The sequence below is a fragment of the Myotis davidii genome, unplaced genomic scaffold (genome assembly GCF_000327345.1).
Source record: "Myotis davidii unplaced genomic scaffold, ASM32734v1 scaffold17, whole genome shotgun sequence".
Classification (NCBI taxonomy): Eukaryota; Metazoa; Chordata; class Mammalia; order Chiroptera; family Vespertilionidae; genus Myotis; species Myotis davidii.
In genome coordinates, this window is record NW_006288624.1 from 4,568,948 (window position 1) to 4,588,655 (window position 19,708).

Consider the following 19,708-nt stretch of genomic DNA (forward strand, 5'->3'; position numbering starts at 1 on the left):
CCCAGGTTAAGGAATTTTTCAGCCTTCCGACAGCCCTGGGCTTGCCTTTTCTAATCACACGTCCCTCCCTCCCCAGAGACAACTGTTCTTCTAAGTTTAAGGGACTCACTGCCCTGCTTTCTGGGTTTTACCATCTAAGTATGAATCCTTACACAAATTGATTCTTAAAAATGTTGTTAATCTGCATCCGAGAGTATTTTTCCATTGATTTTTAGAGAGAGTAGAAGGGAGGGGGAGAGAGAGAGAGAGAGAGAGAGAGAAACATCAATGTGAGAGAGACACACAGATTGGTCACCTTCTGCACGTGCCCCAACCAGGGCCAGGGACTGATCAAGCCTGCAACCGAGGTACGTGCTCTTGGCCAGAATCGAACCTGGGCCGCTTTAGTCTGCAGGCCAAAGCTCTATCCCACTGAGCCGAACAGCTAAGGCCATATGGATTTTGTTGTACCCGTTTTTGAACTTTATACTAATGGAATTATACAGCATGTACTTCTGTGTCGGGCTTCTTTTGAACAACACGATGTCTATGAGATCCATCCTCGTGGTTGATGCATTTCTCAAAAAAAAAAATTATTTTTTTTAAAATTTTCACCCAAGGATATTTTTCCATTGATTTTAGAGAAAGTGGAAGGGAGAAGGAAATATCGATATGTGAGAAACACATCCATTGGTTGCCTCCTGCACGAGTCCTGACCAGGGCCTGGGCCAGGGAGGAGCCTGCCACTGAGTTTGTGACCTTGAACGGAATCGAACCAGGGACCCTTCGGTCCACAGGCCAACGCTCTATCCACTGAGCCAAATGGCTAAGGATGCATTTCTTTTAAATGAAATCCAGCATACCTTTTAGCAAGAAGTCCGGGCTATGCAATCATCAGCTCTGACCCCAAGAACTTACAACCTAGCAGGCGACCTGAGATGTGTGTCCACAGAAGGGGACAGATGACCCGCTACAGGTGTGGCCACATGTGTCGGGACAGAGGGGAACAAATGAGCTTCCATGCTTTTCCAGACCTTAATTCCTTCTCCTTGTGTTTAGAAAGAGGTTTTTTATTGTTTCTGTTTGTTGTTTGTTCTGTTAGTAGCACTGTAGCTTCTAGTCCCGAGTTTCCTAAACAAAGCTATAGCAAGTGGTGAACTACGAAGATGATGGCTTTTGTGGAAAGTAGAACCGGGCCTGTCAGGGGCTGGGAGGCGGAGGGAAGAGAGAATGGAGTTAGTGTTGAATGGGTTTCTATTTGGGGCGCTGAAACGTTTTGGAAACAGACTGTGGAGATGGTTGTGAAAGTACTTAATGCCACTACAATTTACACTGGAAACCCAGCTGCAATGGTACAACTTAGTATATTTTTAAACATGAAAAGGGATGGAGAGAACAGAGGAGAAAGTGGAGAGAGTGGACGGTGAGGACCGTGTGTGCTCCTCAGTGGGAACAGATGTGACGCTACAGAAGTGAGGCTCATTCCTTTCCCCCAAACTTACAGCACAAAGCGACTCGGGAGCTCTGGGAACCCAGCCGACAGAGGAAGGGAAAGTGAGTGGAGGGTCTCAGCATTGAGGCTGAATGAAGGGCACATGGTTAACAAAATGAAGATCGGTCAAGGCCCCTCACACAGGAAGCAGGAAAAGGCTGAGGGGCGCGGGCAATTCACGTCCATTCCAGGCTCTGTGGAAGAGTGTGTGGCTCACCTCTCCTAACTTTAGGGTCACCCATTCCTTGATCTTTGCAGCTTTTTCTTGAACAATCTTTGCTTCCTCAGCTCTCATCTGCTTCTACAAGAGAGAGAGGACCTTCAGTTAATGACAAGTCACTGTTTTAGTGAATAATTCAAGGCGGGAAACCCTGAGAAGAAATATTAGGCGACTGTACAGGGTGCCCTAATAGAAAAAAATAAATTCACTTATGAATATGTTTAATATTCTTAGAGTGGGAAAAGCCTTCCAAAGCATAGAGAAATCCCAAAAAGTCATGAAGAAAAAGGCTAATAAATCTATACCATCATGATAAATTACTATCTGGCCCAAAACGAAAAGAATCCCTTCGACAAAATCAAAAGACCAACTGGAGGATGATTTACAAACACATACAAAGGTCTAATTTGGAATAAACAACCCAAAGGATGTGAACAGGAAATCAACAGAAAAAGGAGGTAACAAAACCCATGAAAAAGCTGTTCAGTCTCCATCATCATTTTGAGAAATCTGACAAAAGGGAGACATCATTTTCCTCTATCAGACTAACACAATTTAAAAGTTTAATATTGTCCCAAATTATCAAAAATGTTGGAAAACGATCCTTCTGACCTGAACCGGCTAAGTCTTTCTGGGAGCAATTTGAGAATATCTGTCAATATCTGTTTTAAATGCACATACTACTGAACTAATACACCCCCTGCTCAGGAATCGTCCGTTGCCATTTGATAAAGCACCAAAGGCAAAAAACGCAACACTGAAAATCACCAAATTTCCACAAACAAGGGAGAAATAAACACGAAGACAGGATGCTGTGCTTTGCTGCACGAGACACGTTCACAATGAACAGCGGCTCACAGGGAGGAGTAGGAAGGAAGGATCGGGGACAGAGGAAAATGTCCTTTTATCCTCTTCTGGGCTTTCTGCATTTTTTACTAGACTCGTGTATTATCTTTGCAGTTAAAAACAGAAAACAAAGCCAAATTAGCACATGAGAACCACCATTCCCTCAAAATAATCAAGAGAGTACAGAAGGTGACAGAAAAGAGAGGTTTGTCCCGAAAGCACACAGCCCAGGCTAGAAGGAGTCAGGCGTGGGGGCTTTGATTCTGCCTCGGAGGTTCATCTGCTGTGGGCACCCAACCCTCGGGCCTGCATGTCACCTCCAGGCCGGGGGACGCCCAGCTCCCTCCCGGAGCACTGTGGCATGAAGTCACAAGGGCCCAGCACGGTGCCTGAGGCCCAGGTACTCAACCAGCTCTACAGCGAGCACAGTGCCCTGACCTAAATGCATGGAGATGCGGGATGTTCTGGAGTAGCTCAGAGACCAGCAATAAGGACTTTGGTTACACTTCTGGGGAAAAACTACCTCATAAATGTATGATGGACATAAGCCCCAAACAAGGGCGTCTGCGCAGATGAGATGGGAATATGGAAATGTCCGACTCGACTCACAACTGCAGAGCTGGAAAGACCTTACGTTAAGGTCATCTGCGTGAGGGGCTTGCAAACTGGCCCACAGGCCAAACCCAGCCTTCTGCTGGTCCTGGACCCCCTTTGCCTGCCTATTTTTGGAAATGAAGCGTACTGAAACCCAGCTACGCCCATTCACTTATACGTGGCCAAGGGCGGCGTTCACGCTACCACAGCAGAGTTGAGTAGTTGCAATAGAGGTCATGTGGCCCACAAGCCAATCATCTTTGCTATCTGGCCCTTTATGGAAAAAGTCTGCGGACCGACCCCTGACGTACTTTGACACGGAGGCCCGAGGGGTGAAAGCCTTGCCCGGGTCCGTTCCTGGCACAGCTGGGCCTAAAACCCGGTCTATTGACTTACAGAGCAGCATTCTTTCTAGTCTGATCTTGACCTATTATTGCTGGAAAACGATTTTTTTTCTGACCTAACTATGAATCACTCAAGAGAAGGAATCTCTGAAATCCATGGGGACTGATTAGATTCCACGTGTCTGAATTCTATTTCCCGTGATTTTCCAGGAACTCCTGGTGCCCCACAGATTACAAAGCCACATCCACAAAGGAAATGCCAGCGAGTGCTGGTGAATGTGTGTTTGCCCATGACGGTGGGAAGGTACTGCCAGGATTACCCGGGACCTTTATGGAGATGGCACATGTGGAAAATTAAAAGTGATCTGGCCACGCTGAGGGGTCATTTGTTGGAAAGGATGGAGCTCGGGCACCAGGAAAAGTTGGTAGGTAAGGCCAAAGGCGGGGGGAAGGGACAGAATTAGAATGAAGTTAATGAGACTGAGAAGGGGAGGAGGCTGGGCAGGGGGAGCAGGTGGGGGATGTTCCAGGCGTCCTCTCCGGAGCTGGGGTGTGATTGTAGCTGGGACGCAGGGCAGTGGCTGCTCCTGGGCTCCCATGGCCTCAGGACAGGAGGCCGCTTTCAGCAGCAGCAGCCATGTATGGACTCAGGGCCACTGAGAAACCTTGGCCAATCCAGGCTGCTGGGCCAGCTCTGCTGCTCCGATCCTCCAGCCAAAGGTTATGTCCCTCATGCTGGCAGGGCACATACCAGGGAGGGGAAGGACAGCTCTCCTTACCAGATACCAACCCCCGGCCTGATACAACACACGCATCACTCCTGCACCCACCTGACAGCCCTGACGTAGGACAGCCCCTATATTACTGATGCGCAAAATGAGAAGCAGCGACTTAGGTGACCAGCCCATAGCTCAAGAGCAGCAGGAGCCAGAGGTGGGACTGAAACCCAGATCAGTCCGCCTCCAAGGTCCTTGTCCCTCTGTATCCCCTGCCTGGCTCCTAGTGAACCTCCCAGTAATGAAATCACCACACAAGAGAACAGGCTCAAGAGGGAGTGAGCTCCCCACCACGGGAGGGGCGAGCAGAGAGGCTCTGCTCAAGGAGCCGGGGCCGATGGGTGCAGGTGCTGCAGAGGGCGCTGGCGCTCCGCTAGGCTGCCCAGTGCCTTTACCTGCTTCTCCAGCTGTGCCTCCAGCTGGCCGATGCGCTCATCTTTGCCCTGCACAGCTTTCAGTAAGTCTTGGTACTTCCGGTGCAGGCTGCCTGCGGAGCCCACATTCTTCAGATTGGAGAGTTTCACCTTCTCTTCCATCACACTCACCTGAAAAGGACCAAGCATCTCATAGGGTTGGGATGTGTTGTATGAAATGGCCACTAACATGGGAAGGGACACTTCCTGATACCCCAGCCCATGACTCCCAGGCAGAACCCTTACCCAGAGCAGTTGGGCCAATTAATTCAATGACCATTTATTAAGCCTCATCTGGGCAAAAAAAAAAAAAAAAAAGGAAATGACAGGGAGAAACAGGTGGGTGTTGGGTCCCCTAATTCTGGATCCCACGTGGGGGTGAGCCGGGCAGGACAGATAGCCCTGGAGAGGAACTGCTCCCGCCTCACGCTGGCAGACATTTGCTGCTCACTGCATGTCCATGGCTTCCCGATATTTCCGGCCCCACTAGTGAGAGGGGCATGGAATTCTGTCCAGTAAGTGGGCCTGAGAGGAAGGACACGGATTTCTGGGCTCAAGCTATTGAAGAGCCGGTGCACACGCACCCAGCTCCCTTTCCTTGCCATGGCAACCAAGGAGGCTGCATGTTCCAGATGGCCCAGCTAGAGGATGGGGAGCTCCGTTGGCCTGGATCCCTGAATCCTTGTGTGGAGCAGAATCCCTGGCGCACCCTCCGTGGAGAGGTACCATGAGTGAGAACTAAATGTGATAAACCGCTGAGATGTCAGACTTAACTTGTTACCTCAGCATAAAACCTAGTCTATATGGACTAGTCCACTCACCCACTCCCTGCACTGACCATTAACCAAAGACTCATTCGCTCCCACAGAAAGCTCCATGCACCTTCGTCTGTTAGCAGTTCTGACGCATGACTGCTGGTTTTCCTTGTCCCTGTAAGCTCATCAGTGTGATGAGTAGGTCCACGAGAGTTCATGGGAAGGGGCAGGAAAGGCCAATGGTCAGCTCCCCTGCACACTCTTCTCAATCCCCTCCCCCCGTTACCTGGGTCTCTGCGTTCTCTGCTCTCTGCTCGGCCTCCTGCAGCCTCTGCTCCAGCTCCTGCATCTGCTCAACCGGAGACAAAGAGGACATGTAGGTGAGGTGTCCCTACTGTGCACATGACATCAGGGCAACACAAGTGAATTGTGGAGACAATCCCCAAGGCCAGGCTGGAACCGCCCATCTCAAGTGGGCTCAAGGGTGTCTGGGTAACACGTGGCTCTCATACCCTGAATTCATGGGAGGGGAAGAGCCCATGGAGCTGTCCTCCTGCCGGGGGAGTAAAAGCCTTCTTCCCCTTCCTTGTGTAAGGTTCTCAGGGAGGGTCAGCAGTAGGGTTGTCACTCTTCTGGAGGCACCCCCACCCCAGTCTCAGTCCTCCTCCGGTCTCCTCTCCCTGAGGCCTCCCTCCCTCAACCCTGGGTCACAGACAGTGCCCTGCCGCTGCTCACCCATGTGCCTGGCATGGAGCTGCCACCGTTTCATCAGTGAGAATGTTCCTTCCCACCTCGGAACAGCTCACTGGCTGGGGACAAAGACTTCCCCACCCTGACTGTAATGGCATTCACAGATATCATCCTGTTGGGATTCTTGAATCTTAAAGAAATAGACGGGCTCATGGCACATTTTAAAAATTCTATCTTGCTATCAGGAGAGGCATGTCATCCAGGCCTGAGGAAGCTGGTAATTCTGGAAACTTAAGCCAGCTGGCCCACGCACAGAGACCAACGTCCTTGTACACAGATGTCTGTCAGGGACCATTTGAGTCTCAGGACCTGCTCAGCAGCCCTACCCACATGGCATCTCTGCAGTTTTGCCAGTTCATGGGCTGGCGAGTGGAGTGTGGCTGGATATCAGCTCCCACCTTGCCCCTGGTCAGGGCTCGGCTATGCACTGCCCAAACCACACACCATCACACAAAGGCCCTGCAGAAGCAGAGCTGAGTCACACCCCATTTTCCCGTCAAATGCCACGCCACATGCCAAGGCCTAGTCCCACGCCCTAACCCTAACCCTACTCCGTCAACGGCCCTGCCCTGCCCCAGAGCAACACATAGTCATGAAACATACATCAGAGGCACCATATCCCAGCCTCGTCCGCCCTGCGGCCGGGCAGGCCCTACGTTCCAAGCTCTAGCCCAGCACTCGCCCACCCAGCTCTGCAGATATGGCCTTTGCTCCAGCTCCTCAACCTTCTCCTTTTGGCCTGGACGATGACTTGATATTCACACGTGAACTGAGCGATCCCTTTTCTTTCCCAATCTCTCACTTTCTCTCCCTGATTAAAGGATGAAAGAGGAGGCACGGAAAGTCACCTCAAAGTAGCTCACACTTAAGAACCTGGGGCACCTCTTTCCTCAGGGCAGCCCTGCCTCATCCATTTTTCCCCTCTTTTGGGGGATGGGGGAGACACAGATGTTTTCAGTGCACATTCCCTTGGAAAGGATCTGATGTTCCCTAGTAAAACTCAAGATGTAAAACAAAATGCTCCTCGGGCTCCCAATGGACAGGACCGCCTGTGACAGGTGTTCATGTGCTCAGGCCATGGATGCCTACCTACACCTCTTCTTTCCTCTCCTGGGTTTAATAATCATGATCAAACCTCTCAATTCAAACCTGATTTGGCGGGTTAGCTCTGGCCAGACACAAACATCAGAGCCAGATGATCTTTCTAAAACCAAACAGTCCTTGGGCCTTTCTTACAGGAGTCCCTTGACCTTCAAACATATGCTTGCAGCTACAAGGAAGATAACAGCACAGCATGAAACAACATGATGGTTTCAGGGTGGCTGCCCGACACAAAGAGAATTCTACTTGGTGGGGGGTGGTTGACACACAGTGGTGGCTTATAGCAGCCGTGGGCAAACTACAGCCCGCGGTCCGGATCCGGCCCGTTTGAAATGAATAAAACTAAAAAAAAAAAGACTCTACCCTTTTATGTAATGATGTTTACTTTGAATTTATATTAGTTCACACAAACACTCCATCCATGCTTTTGTTCCGGCCCTCCGGTCCAGTTTAAGAACCCATTGTGGCCCTCGAGTCAAAAAGTTTGCCCACCCCTGGGTTATAGTGACCAGATTAGCACCAAATAACCCTCCCCACTCTGACACCAGATCTGACTGGGCCAATCAGGTTCTCTCTCCCAGGGATCTGAAATCTGGGATTGAAAGACCAGAGACAAGAGCCAGGGGACTGCATCTGAGAACATACACCAACTCACCACATTTTGATCACTAGGTAGTTCCTTCAGTTCTGTGAGCTGTCCCAGATCCTCCTCATACAGTCCCTACTGGCTTAAGCCAGCCAGAGTTGGAGTTTGCCCTCATCAGAAACAAGTCTAAATAATGCAATGACTGGGAGCATTTCAGAATACAATGACATACTGAATGGGAAGGCTTTGGATTCTTGACAAGTCTCCTAGATTGACCGTCAGTTGGACCATTTAGATCTAACATCTGCTCTGCAGCTCAGAAGACACAGGTTTTCCATAGGGAGTGGGCATTCATATGTGTGACCTCCTGCACTGCCTGTTTGATGTGTCCTCACTTCGTCGGATGGAAAAACTCGTCTTCCTATTTTACAAATGGAGAACCAAGGTAGAGTGAAGAATAGAACGGACTGAGTCCTACTTCCCAGCTAGACCTTTCCATTTGGGTAAAGAGTGGCCAAGGACACTGGTCAGAGCCAGCCATCGCTCCATTATTGACAACATAGTGAGCATTTTTTCCCTCAAGATTTAATGTCCCTTTAAAGGGTGCTATCACCAAAGCAGACAGAAAGGAAGGGCTCCTCCCAGCCCTGGGCGGGCTGCCACGGGCCCTCGTGGCTGCGGATCCTCCCAGCTGCTCTTATCTTCTCGGCAAGGACACTTGAGACTCAAAGCATTTTGTATCCACCTTCATGCTGGTGTATTCTTTTTCCTCTAAAACTAGTTTCTGAATGTGGAAGGCCTTTTGAACATCCGAAACGTTTTAAAAAGAGTCTAAGAACCATCTACGTATCCATCACCGCACTCCAACTACGACCAAAACCCTGCTGTCCCCATCTGACGAGAATGTTTAACGCGCTTCCCTCCGTTTTTTATGAAAACACATTTTCCCCGTTGCCGTTGAACCAGCCCTTGGAGTGTCCACGCCGGGTACCCTCCCTCAATGCCAGCACCAACCCCTTTCACGAGGGCAGATCATTCTTTGCACCTGTCACAGGGCCACACCTGGAGCTCTGCGACGCTGCAGGGGGTGGGCCACCCCTCATGAGCCCCGTTTCTCCTCTCAGGGTTCCTTAGGACCGTGTCCTCAGCTGTCCTTTAGTCTGGGGGCCTGGGTGACCTGCCAGCCACAGAGGTGTCAGGTTTAGGCGGCTGACTTTAGGCAGGATCCACTTTCACCAGCTGCGACGCGCACATGAAACTCACGAGCTGCCTGGGAACTGGCTGCAGGGACCTGATGAAATGCACTTGGCACCGGCCTGGTACTTAATCCCCGTGTCCACGGCTCCTCGTAACACTCATACTCGGCGATGCTGTGAAATACCAGCCCCGCGGCGGCGGGAGCGCCAGTGCTGCCCCGCGCTCCCGGCACAGCCCAGTGCTGAGCAGTCGCCTGAGCCAAGAACCATGCCATCCGGGGCCTTAGCTTCCCTTTGAACAGGAGGTTCGATGTCCTTACCACTGCCGTGCACCCACTGGAGAAAACGGTACAGGTACGCACGAAGGCTCCGGAACCCGACCGGCTCTGCCATGGTGTCATGGTGTGGCTTTAGATAAGTCCCTTAGCCTCTCCGTGCCTCAGTTTCCCCACCAGTAAAAAAGAGAGTTAACGGGTCTTAAACCGCCCCCCCCCCCGCCAGGGTTGTTGCTGTTGAAGATTGCACAGGACGCCTCCTATAAACTCGTGTGTACAACCTGGCACTTACCCAGCAGGACACAGAGAGAAGCTACTTGCTGGTTTTTCATATACAAAGATGGCACTTAGGACCAAGCACAGTTTGGCTGGGACAGGCTGTTCATCTGGAATCATTAGTAATAGGGCCTCCTTCCTCTCTCAAAAGTGTCCTGGTTTAGATAACTTATATGACTATCCTAGTTAGGATCCATTGATCCATTTACAGAAAGAATGGCTTTAAGCCAGAGGTTGCCAACCATCAGCCTACAGAGTGTCTTGTAAGACCAACAATACTGTGGGCATTCAGCCGACACAGATATAGAAAAGTCAGGCACTTCCATGTGCCTGGCACTGGCTTACGTGCTTTCCGTGTATTAACTTGTTTAGCTTTCATCCCGATCCTAGGAGATGGGTCCTATTATCCCTGTTGTACAGATAAGGAAACTGACTACAGCATTTAGGTAACTTGCCTGAGGTCACACAGCTAAGAGACAGAGCCAGGACTCAAACCCAGGAGGACTGGCTCCAGAGTCTACTGTACCGTCAGCCACGGTGCCTCTCATGTGTCCCAGAAAAAGCCGCATTCCACAAACAAGGCACGACTTCAGCTTCTCCTGAAAACTCAGGAGGTCTGGACGCACTAGGGCAGTGGTTCTCAACCTTCTGGCCCTTTAAATACAGTTCCTCATGCTGTGACCCAACCATAAAATTATTTTTGTTGCTACTTCATAATAACTGTAATGTTGCTACTGTTATGAATCGTCATGTAAATATCTGATATGCAGGATGGTCTTAGGCGACCCCTGTGAAAGGGTCGTTCGACTGCCAAAGGGGTTGTAACCCGCAGGTTGAGAACCGCTGCACTAGGGTTATATTTTCTTGTGGTAATAACCACTCCCTCCTCTAGCTACAGCACGTTCCCTGGAATCCTCCCCGGAACCCACCGTGTCACTTATCTAAGATACCTGCAAGCATTTGAGATTGCAAACCCCAGTTTTAGCTGTTAAATCTGCTTTAATCAAAGATAATGGTTTTCAACTTTATTTTTTAAGTAGATATGCTTATTCCCAAATATATAAAACTAGAGGCTTAGTGCATGGATTCATGCACTGGTGGGGTCCCTTGGCGCGGCCTGTGTGTGGACCAGCAGTCCAACATCCCCCTGAGGGATGTAGTAGTGCGTGAAGTGGCAGGTGGCCAGGGAGGAGCCCAAGCCTGGCTTGGCACCACGCCACTCCCGCTCATCCCAGCCCCACTGAGCCTGCTGCTGCCGCTCCGCCACGGTCTCCCCAGGAGAGGCTTGTGCCCCCGCAGCTGTGCCCTTTGGTTAGCTGAGCAGCGCTCCCGCTATGGGAGTGCACTGATCACCGGGGGGCAGCTCCTGCATTGAGCATTTTCCCCCTGGTGGTCAATGTGCATCATAGCGACCAGTTGAACAGTCACTTAGGCTTTTATATATAGAGATACACAACTGTGGGGCTGCCCTGGTATCTTGCTATAGACGAGGAAGGAGAGAAAGGGCTCTAAGTCTTGTCTGTAGGTCCCACTGCTGCCCCCCAGAACCTCCTCTGGGCACATGGTGCTCAAGGCATCCACTAGGTCAGTGATGGCGAACCTTTTGAGCTCGGCATGTCAGCATTTTGAAAAACCCTAACTTAACTCTGGTGTCGTGTCACATATAGAAATTTTTTGATATTTGCAACCATAGTAAAACAAAGACTTATATTTTTGATATTTATTTTATATATTTAAATGCCATTTAACAAAGAAAAACCAACCAAAAAAATGAGTTCGCGTGTCATAGGTTTGCCATCACTGCACTAGGAGGACAGCAGAACGGGGCCCTGAGCAGTGGCCTGAGCCAGGAACTCCTGGCAGGAGTTCGTGATGGTAGATCTCAGGTTTTCAGGGGTGGAAAGATGCACGTGGGCTCTTACAGGCAGATTCCTGGGCTGTGCCCACAGAGGTAATTATTTAGGAAGTCTGAGGACAGGCCCAGGAATGTGCCTGAAAAGAAAATCCCGGCGATCCTGATGCGGGTGGTCCACAGACCACCTCCTGAAAAACACGCGACTGGCCACAGAACGCAAAGCAAAGCTAACTGATTCCTTTGGGGGTGCATCCCCGGGCCGAGCCCCTTCAGCACCGGCTTCTGGAATGGCTTCACAGGAGTACAGAGCTCCATCGATGCTGTGGTTCCTAGAAATACTATTATTGTGGACCTTACAAATAACAAGGGGCAAGGAAAACAATAAAAACGTACTCTCTCCACACCCACACACACACATACACGCACACGCACACGCTCACACACAGTGAATAAACATCCTAGAAGGCACCTGCTCCCCAAGCCAGTCAGATTTGTCAGCACAGAGAGCTGCTAAGGCTGGCTGAGACGGCTTTCGGCAGACTTCAACACATTTCCAACCGGTCCTCACCGTCCTGGGGCTCCCCTTTCCTAGTACCTGGCCCTTCCACAAATTCTGAGGTAGTGAAGGGTGTTTTACTGGCCCCGTGTTCTCGCTATATACTGCGAAGTGGATGCCTGAACTGAATCGCTGATTCTGTGTAATCCACAGTCTGAGGGGGGAGGAGCAATGTTCATTGTTCTTTTGTTTAAGGAAACTGATCCATTTATACATTTTTTAAAAAGCCCTGAATTACAAACTGTTGATGTGTAAATATAAAGCCGAGTGGCTGTATTTCCAAATCTTGGTTGGCGAAATTAGTAAGTGATTCTAGAGAACAGGAAGTGCACACGGTCCCACTGCAACGGGACACGGGGAAAAGCTACTCCAGTTAAAAATATACTAAAAAATGAAAATTATCTTATTACTTATTTATTCTTTTTAATAAACCCACTCAAATCCCCTTTGGCAGCAGAGAGGGAGTAAATAAGTAAAAAGTGTAAAACCTCCAGCAGTTCTAATACTGACGGCCATGCCCATCATGATACTTCCTACAAAACGCTTTTGTGGATGATACATTCCCAGTTTTCTGATGGGATGACGGAGGCACAGGTTTCGTATAAATAAAAGAAGTCCAAAGGACGTTCAATACCCATCTCTTAGGACGGTCTCCCAGTTTTAAATGGGTCTGACGCGCCTCGGTGACTTCTTCAGCACACGGGAAGAGGGCTGGGGGAATGCCCCGCCCAGGGAGCAGTGCAGATGTGAACCTTAGACATGAGCCACTCCCTTGACTCCTGTCCTGGATGGAAAGAGAACCCCCAATTCATCTGGCTCCAGAAGGGGTGGCCCTGGATGTTCATAACAGCAGCACACCAGACCCTGAGAGGTATAATAGCAGAAACAAAGTTTACTACTGCCTCCTCTCTCACCCTTCCTCTCCTCTCACCCTTGGGTGAGGGATTATCTGGTAGCCTTGACATTTTTTCTTTAAAAACATTTATTTTTAGCACAGATATCCCATGTGTGGAATGGCAGTTCTGCAAGAGGAAGTCAGGTACGAGTAGGCTGTGTGGGGACGGAGGAAGGGCATGTTTCCAAGCCTTAGCAGCCAATGGGCGGCATCTGATCCCAGGCAGGGTGTGTCCCCTGGGAGACACCCAGGCTTGGCCAGCCCTGCAGGACAGCCAGCAGTGAGCGAGCGGCCACCAGTCATCCAGGCTCTGCTTCTTGTCCACACAGGTGAGTAAGCTGTGGGGAGGGGCAGACTAGTGAGAGGGCTGGCCAAAGGAGCCCGTTGACCTGGCTCAGCAGGTGCAGGTAGGTATTGATGATGATTGACAAGCAATTTCTGGGAGGAGAGACACATAGGACCTGGGTTCAGCCTCAGCAGAACTCCCCGGGTAAGCCAAATCATCTCTTCCTGGGATTTGAGACGTACCTTGATGTGGCGTGGAAAGTCTCTAGGGAACTGTTGAACCTGTCCTATTGGTTTGGGGATGACTGTAGGTGACGGGCACAGACCTGACACTGAGCAACATGGTGTTTAGGGCCTTAAGAATTACTGCCAAGCCCTAACCAGTTTGGCTCAGTGGATAGAGCACTGGCCTGCGGACTGAAGGGTCCCGGGTTTGATTCCAGTCAAGGGCTCATGCCTGGGTTGGGGGTTCGATCCCCAGTAGGGGACAGCTGATCAATGATTCCCCTTTCCCTCTGAAATAAAGTTTAAAAAGAAAGAAAGAAAGAATTCCTGCCAAGAGGTTCAACACCTCTTCCTTAAGTCTCAGCCCTCTTCCTTCCTTACGTCTCCCAAGCCCATGATCCCTACTCAAGGTATCTTTCTCCCCTCTCCCATCCCACAACCCCAGTCTCTTCTGCCCTGTGTCTGCATGCTTCCCCTTTCTTTACCCAAGTCACACTCTGAGCCCCCAGCATTTTTATGGGAAGGCATTATAGTTACATGATGATCAAAAACAGCCAGGAAGAGAAAAAGAGGTTGATATGAAAGTTCAACCTACCCAGACCCAAGGAGCTGTGGAGAAAGTCAGTATTTATGAACAATGTGCATAAGGCCCCTGGGGAATAGGGAGGGAGGTACTTCAAGCATCTCTCATTTTTCAGATTCAATTCAGCTTTATTAATGAAAATATTAAGTTCACACATAGTCTAAATAAAGCATGACAAACCCATTGTGTGACCATTTTTTAAAATACACACGACATTTAACAAGTGTTCCTGTTCTTCTGATATAATGATCTGATAGCTGTGCTTTCTTTGGGTTTCAGAACTGAGGCTAATTATTTAGTAAACACAGATGTACAATAATTTTATGCGCTTAGGGATGAGTTGTCTATACTTTCTCAAAAAAAGATGTCTTATTATGAAATATTTCAGGCCAACAGAAACATGTAGTGGATCAGTTTTTTAAAAAAGAACGTGTATCCACCTTTTAGCTTTGTCAAATTTTAATTTTTGTCAGAAATGGTTTTAAGAAATGGACCACTACAGATAGCTGAGGCCTCCTGTGTGCTTCTCCCAGTGCTGCCCTCTCCTCTGGCATTTACCGTTTGAATATACCCCTGAACAACAGGCACTGCCATTCTGCATGTTTTAAAACTTTACATAAACTGTATTGTTTTATATATATATATATATGTATGTATATATGTGTGTATATATATATATATATATACACATATATATATTCGTAAACGGGCCTCTAGTATGTACGTATATGTATATGTATATGTATGTGTATATGTATCCTTTGGACTTTTAAAAATATATATATTGTTATTGATTTCAGAGGGGAGGGAGAGGGAGAGAGGGAGATAGAAACATCAATGATGAGAGAGAATCATTGATCAGCTGCCTTCTGCACGCCCCCTACTGGGGATTGAGCCTGCAACCTGGGCATATGCCCTTGACAGGAATCAAACCCGGAACCTTTCAGTCTGCAGGCCAACGCTCTATTCACTGAGCCAAACCGTCTACGGTTCCTTTGGACTTTTTTGTTCAATGTTGGTTTTTGAGATTTATTGACCTTACACATGTAGCTCTACTTGTTTTATTTTGAACTGCAATATTATATTCCATTGTACAAATACACTCAATATGTGTAACCATCCCCTTTTGGTAGACATTTATAATATTTCCAATTTTTCATACATCAGTGATACAATACACATCTTGCATATGTCTCTTTGTGACCAATATATTTGGATTTATTTCTGCTTTTCCATTTTGTGCTATTTACTCCTCTCTTTTTGGTAGTCTTTTTTTCCTCTCCCTGCCTATATTTAATAGACTTCCTTTACTCCATTTCCCTGCTCAATTGATTTGAAAGTTATATAATCTATTTGTTATTACTATTATTCTAGACTCAAATTCTAGACTTACAGACTGCTAACTGTTCCCCAGTTCTGCTCCCCATCTGTTCTCTTTTCTCTTATATAACTTCCAACTTAGCAGAGCACACAGCTATCCAGAAAAACTCGATCCTGTCCAATCTCCCTGCAGCTGGGTAACCGAGTTTTTGCCAATGTGATATGAAGGAAGGAATGAATGCAACCTCCAGGTCATGCACTTAAAAGGAAGGGGTTGGGTGGACATCAGGATAAACCACCTTCAAACATGCAGCAGGGACCACCCTCGAATTAGGCTGCTTCTGTCTGAGATACTACATGAGAAGGAAATAAGGATCTGTCTGGTTTAAGCCATTGCTATTTTGGGTTCTTTCTTACAACAGCCAAACTACGATCTAGCTAATACAACAGGCATGGATTAAAATAAAATTTATCTCACTTACACTCATTCTGTTTCCTGAATCAAGTTTGGAGAATTGTAAGCCATTATTTCTTTGAGTATTGGCTCTCCTTCACTCCCTTCCCCACTTCTGAAATCTTAGATAGGATCCTGTCATTCTAGCATCCATGTCTCAGCCTCTGCTTCTTTACCTCTCTCTGCTGCATTCCGCACGATTTCCTCAGGCCCCTATTTCCGTTCATCAAGTCTGTCTTCAGTGGTGTTTAATCTGGTGTCTAATCTACCCACTGAACATTTATTTATTTATTTAAAATTCTTTTCATCAATTTTAGAGAGAGAGGAAAGGAGGTAGAGAGAGAGAAACATCGATCTGCTGCTCCACTTATCCACGCTCTCTCATTGGTTGAATCCTGTATGTACCCGACCGGGGATCAAACCCACAAATCTGCTGTATCAGGACGACCCTCGAACAAATGAGATACCCAATGAGGGCTACCTACTGAACGTTTAATTTCAATGAAAAATGTTTTTACTTCTAGCAGTTCTACTGGATTCTTTGTAAAGTCTACCTGATCTTTCTGGATAGTGCCTTATTCTTGTCTCATGTTTTCAATTACTTCATTATGTCTTCAATATTTTGAACTCATTTATTTACAGTATCTTACCAACAGTTCTATTATTATTAGTTCTTGGGGTGGGGGTGTCTAGTCCAGTTGTTTATTGTATATTTGGACTCTCACTCACTGTACATTAGTCTCTCAATATTTAGTTATTTTAGATCATATATTCATCTTTACTGAGGCTCCCCCCACCCCCCAAGGGATTCTGTGTCTGTTCCTACAAGGTCTCCCAGGGGTATCTCTGGCCCAGGACTTAGGGTTCCTAATTCACATGGATAGTATAAATTCTAATGTTAAAACAGTATCATCAGGTTCTCAGGTAACTTTTTTTTTTTTTGGCCCAGAGCCTTGGCTGAGTATGAGAAGCTGTTCCGCCATCGCCATCTCCCTGCGCTGGTGGGTGTTTTCTCTGCCACCTTTCATTTAGGGTAAAGCCCTTTAATAGTCCTGACTTTACAGGGAAGGTTCAGTGTCAGGCCCAGCTTCCAAATGGCCAGACCTCATTTCTATCTCCACAGATGTTAAGACTCAAGCCTCAAGCCTTTCATGACTCAAGGGAGCCCAGTCACACACCCCATCCCACTCAGCTGCCAGAGTTGGGTTTTTCCTCTTCATTCTGCCCGCTGAGGATTCCTTTTTCCAGTGGGCGACTTCAAACCGAGACGGGTAGTTAAATGTTTAATGCAGTATGCCTAGGTGTTTCATAACGGCCACTTTTTAGGTTATTTATTGTCCATATAACCAAAAGGAAGTCTCCTCCCTTTGAGATGTGCTTAGACCCGTGGGCTGATCCCCACTAATCCTTGCCTTCCCTCACACCTTTCCCAATACCGTGACCTAAGGCAAGGTTTTCAAGCTTTACAGTGTTGAAACCAATTTCTGGAAGCTTGTTAAAGATGCAAATTAACAAGGAGACTTGAATCAGGAGGGTTGGGGTGGGGCCCAGGAATGCATCTGCTTCACAAACACGCCAGGTTTCTGGCACAGGTGGTCCAGAAAACCACCTGTCTAAGGCCTGCTTCCCGGTCCCTGAGGGGGCGGATTCTACCCTTTATATTTGCAGCGCCGGAACCATATCCGTAGGAACCCTGCCAATCTGTTCTGCAAAGCCTGAACGAGATGGCAGTGCCAACAGGCCCAAGGTTCATGAGTTCTAGTCCTGGCTAGTCCAGGGCCACTCCCCTCAGCAGCGAAAAGGTCGAGTTTGAAACTTATCTTCCTGGACTCCAGGTTGTGGGCCTACTCTGAACACAAGTCACTTACTGAGGCTTTACTCATCAAGACTTTGACATTACTTGGAGAGGAGTGGATGAATTGTACTTTTGTACTTTGAAAGAAGGGTTTGCTAAGCAGATGGAGACTATACACAAAACTACAGAGAGAATGGTTGATTCAATTAAGATTATATATATACATTTTTAAGTGCAGGTGTCTATTCTCTAGATGGGTTATGCTCCAAAGAAATAGCCATTCAGCCCGGCCAGTGTGACTCAGCTGGTTGAGTATTGGCCCATGTACCAAGAGGTCCCCGGTTCGATTCCCATACATGCGTGGGTTGCCAGCTTGATCCCCAGTGAGGGGCATGCCAGAGGCAGTCAATACATGATTCTCTCTCATAGATGTTTCTCTCTCTCTCTCTCTCTCCTTTCCCCTCCCTTTCTCTCTAAAATCAATAAAAACATTAAAAAAAAAACTCCTCAGCCATTTAGAATGTATCTTCCCATAGAAACATTATAAATGGTTGTCACTTTCCCAGACCAGCCCACCCAAGTCTGTAGAGATAATAATTGTGCCCATTTAGACCTATTCTATGCCAGAATCTTTGTACATGTGATCTGATAAAGTTCTCAAAGAAACTCCAACAGGTAGGCATTTGTGTCCCTGCCTTAGAGGTGAAGGGGCTTGCTCAGGGTCACAGGGCTAGTAAGTGGCCGAGCCAGGTTAAGTCTGGCCCCAAAGCCTGTGTCCTTGTCACCAGGAAAGCAAGCTGCCTTCCTCGGCTCCTATGCTTACTAGAGGGTGAGCAGTAGGATGGAGATTTCCAGTCTTTTCTCCTAAAACGTCCTCCTCCCCACCATTGAAGAGACGTTAAGGGAATATTAGAACCTGCACTGCAGCCACATGTGACTCAGAGGGTGATGGAGAACCCAGATTAGTGTCACTTCATTGGTGTGCCCTGCGAAGAATGCCAGGTGACAGCTTACTGCACTGCTTTGATTTTGGTCTTAAAAACAACAACTACCGTGGGTGGGTTTCACTTTGCATGTGTGAAAAACATCTTATTCAAAGCTCCCCTTCCTGCAATGAGTAGTAACTAAGCCCTAAGGATCAAATGCACAGAATAGTGAATACAGACCTCAGTATCCTATATAATAAAATCGTAGTATGCAAATTGTCCCTTCAACCGGGAGTTGTCTGGGAGTTCGACCAGGGGGCGGGGCTGGCCAGGGGAAGGGAGGGAGGCCCTGGCAGTGGTGGTGGTGGCAGCGGCAGGCAAAGGGGCGGAGGTAGGGGGAGGGAGGCCCTGGCAGTGGTGGCAGGCAGCTGGGGGGAAGGGAGGGAATACCTGCCCGGCAGCCAGCAGCAGGCAGCTGCTAGGGACCCTACCAGTGCCTGAATTTTGTGCACCGAGCCTCTAGTTGTATTATAATCATCAAACTTGCTACGAGACTAGAATTTAATTATTCCAACCACTGAAAAGAAATGATAGTTGTATAATGTGATAGAGCTTCTAATTAGCACTATGATGGCAGTCATATTACAATAGATAAATGTGTCAAATTAATATGTTGAACACCTTAAATTACACGTTATATCAAATATATTTCGATTAAAAATAAATAAAATAAACCCCCAAAAAGGAAGATCACCCTCCCCAACTCTCGCTCTCTAATGCTGGCCCTCTCTGACACGGGCCTCTGCAGTGAGGGCAGGCAGCTCCCTGCTCTCCAGAACTCACCTTGTCGGAAAGCAGCTCCCTTATCTTGCTGGCCTGCAGGCGGAACCGCACGAGCTGGGTTTCCAGGGCCAGGTAGCGTTTCTGCCAGTCCATGCTGGTCCGGGTCTCCACCTTGGGCTCAGCCATGATGGAATCAACTTCTGGATATTCAGGGACCCCTGAGAACCAGCACACAGAGAGAGGAAACGACAAGTAAGTGTGGGAGGAAGGGTTACGTGGGGAAAGGAGGAGAGGAGACCAGAGGAGGACGGAGAAAACAGAGCCGGGGAGGTTAAGCCAGCCCCTGTCCCTCTGTCCCCTGGCCCCTGTCGCTGGCTCAGCGCGTCACGTCTCAACATATGTCAGTTGAGCGACTTCAGGGGATCATC

The 19,708-nt window shown here is 48.2% G+C and overlaps 1 protein-coding gene across 1 annotated transcript in view; it reads right to left on the bottom strand.

The window, feature by feature from the left end:
- Positions 1 to 19,494, bottom strand: part of PLEKHH1 (pleckstrin homology, MyTH4 and FERM domain containing H1) — a 43,529-nt gene extending 24,035 nt beyond the window's left edge. The window contains exons 1-4 of the mRNA XM_006760772.2: positions 19,341 to 19,494; positions 5,706 to 5,768; positions 4,647 to 4,796; positions 1,689 to 1,772 (exon numbers count right to left, since the gene is read on the bottom strand). Of these exons, the coding sequence (XP_006760835.1) occupies positions 1,689 to 1,772; positions 4,647 to 4,796; positions 5,706 to 5,768; positions 19,341 to 19,466 (423 nt within the window). The 5' untranslated portion in view covers positions 19,467 to 19,494. The remainder of the gene's footprint in view (positions 1 to 1,688; positions 1,773 to 4,646; positions 4,797 to 5,705; positions 5,769 to 19,340) is intronic.
- Positions 19,495 to 19,708: the final 214 nt, after the last annotated feature.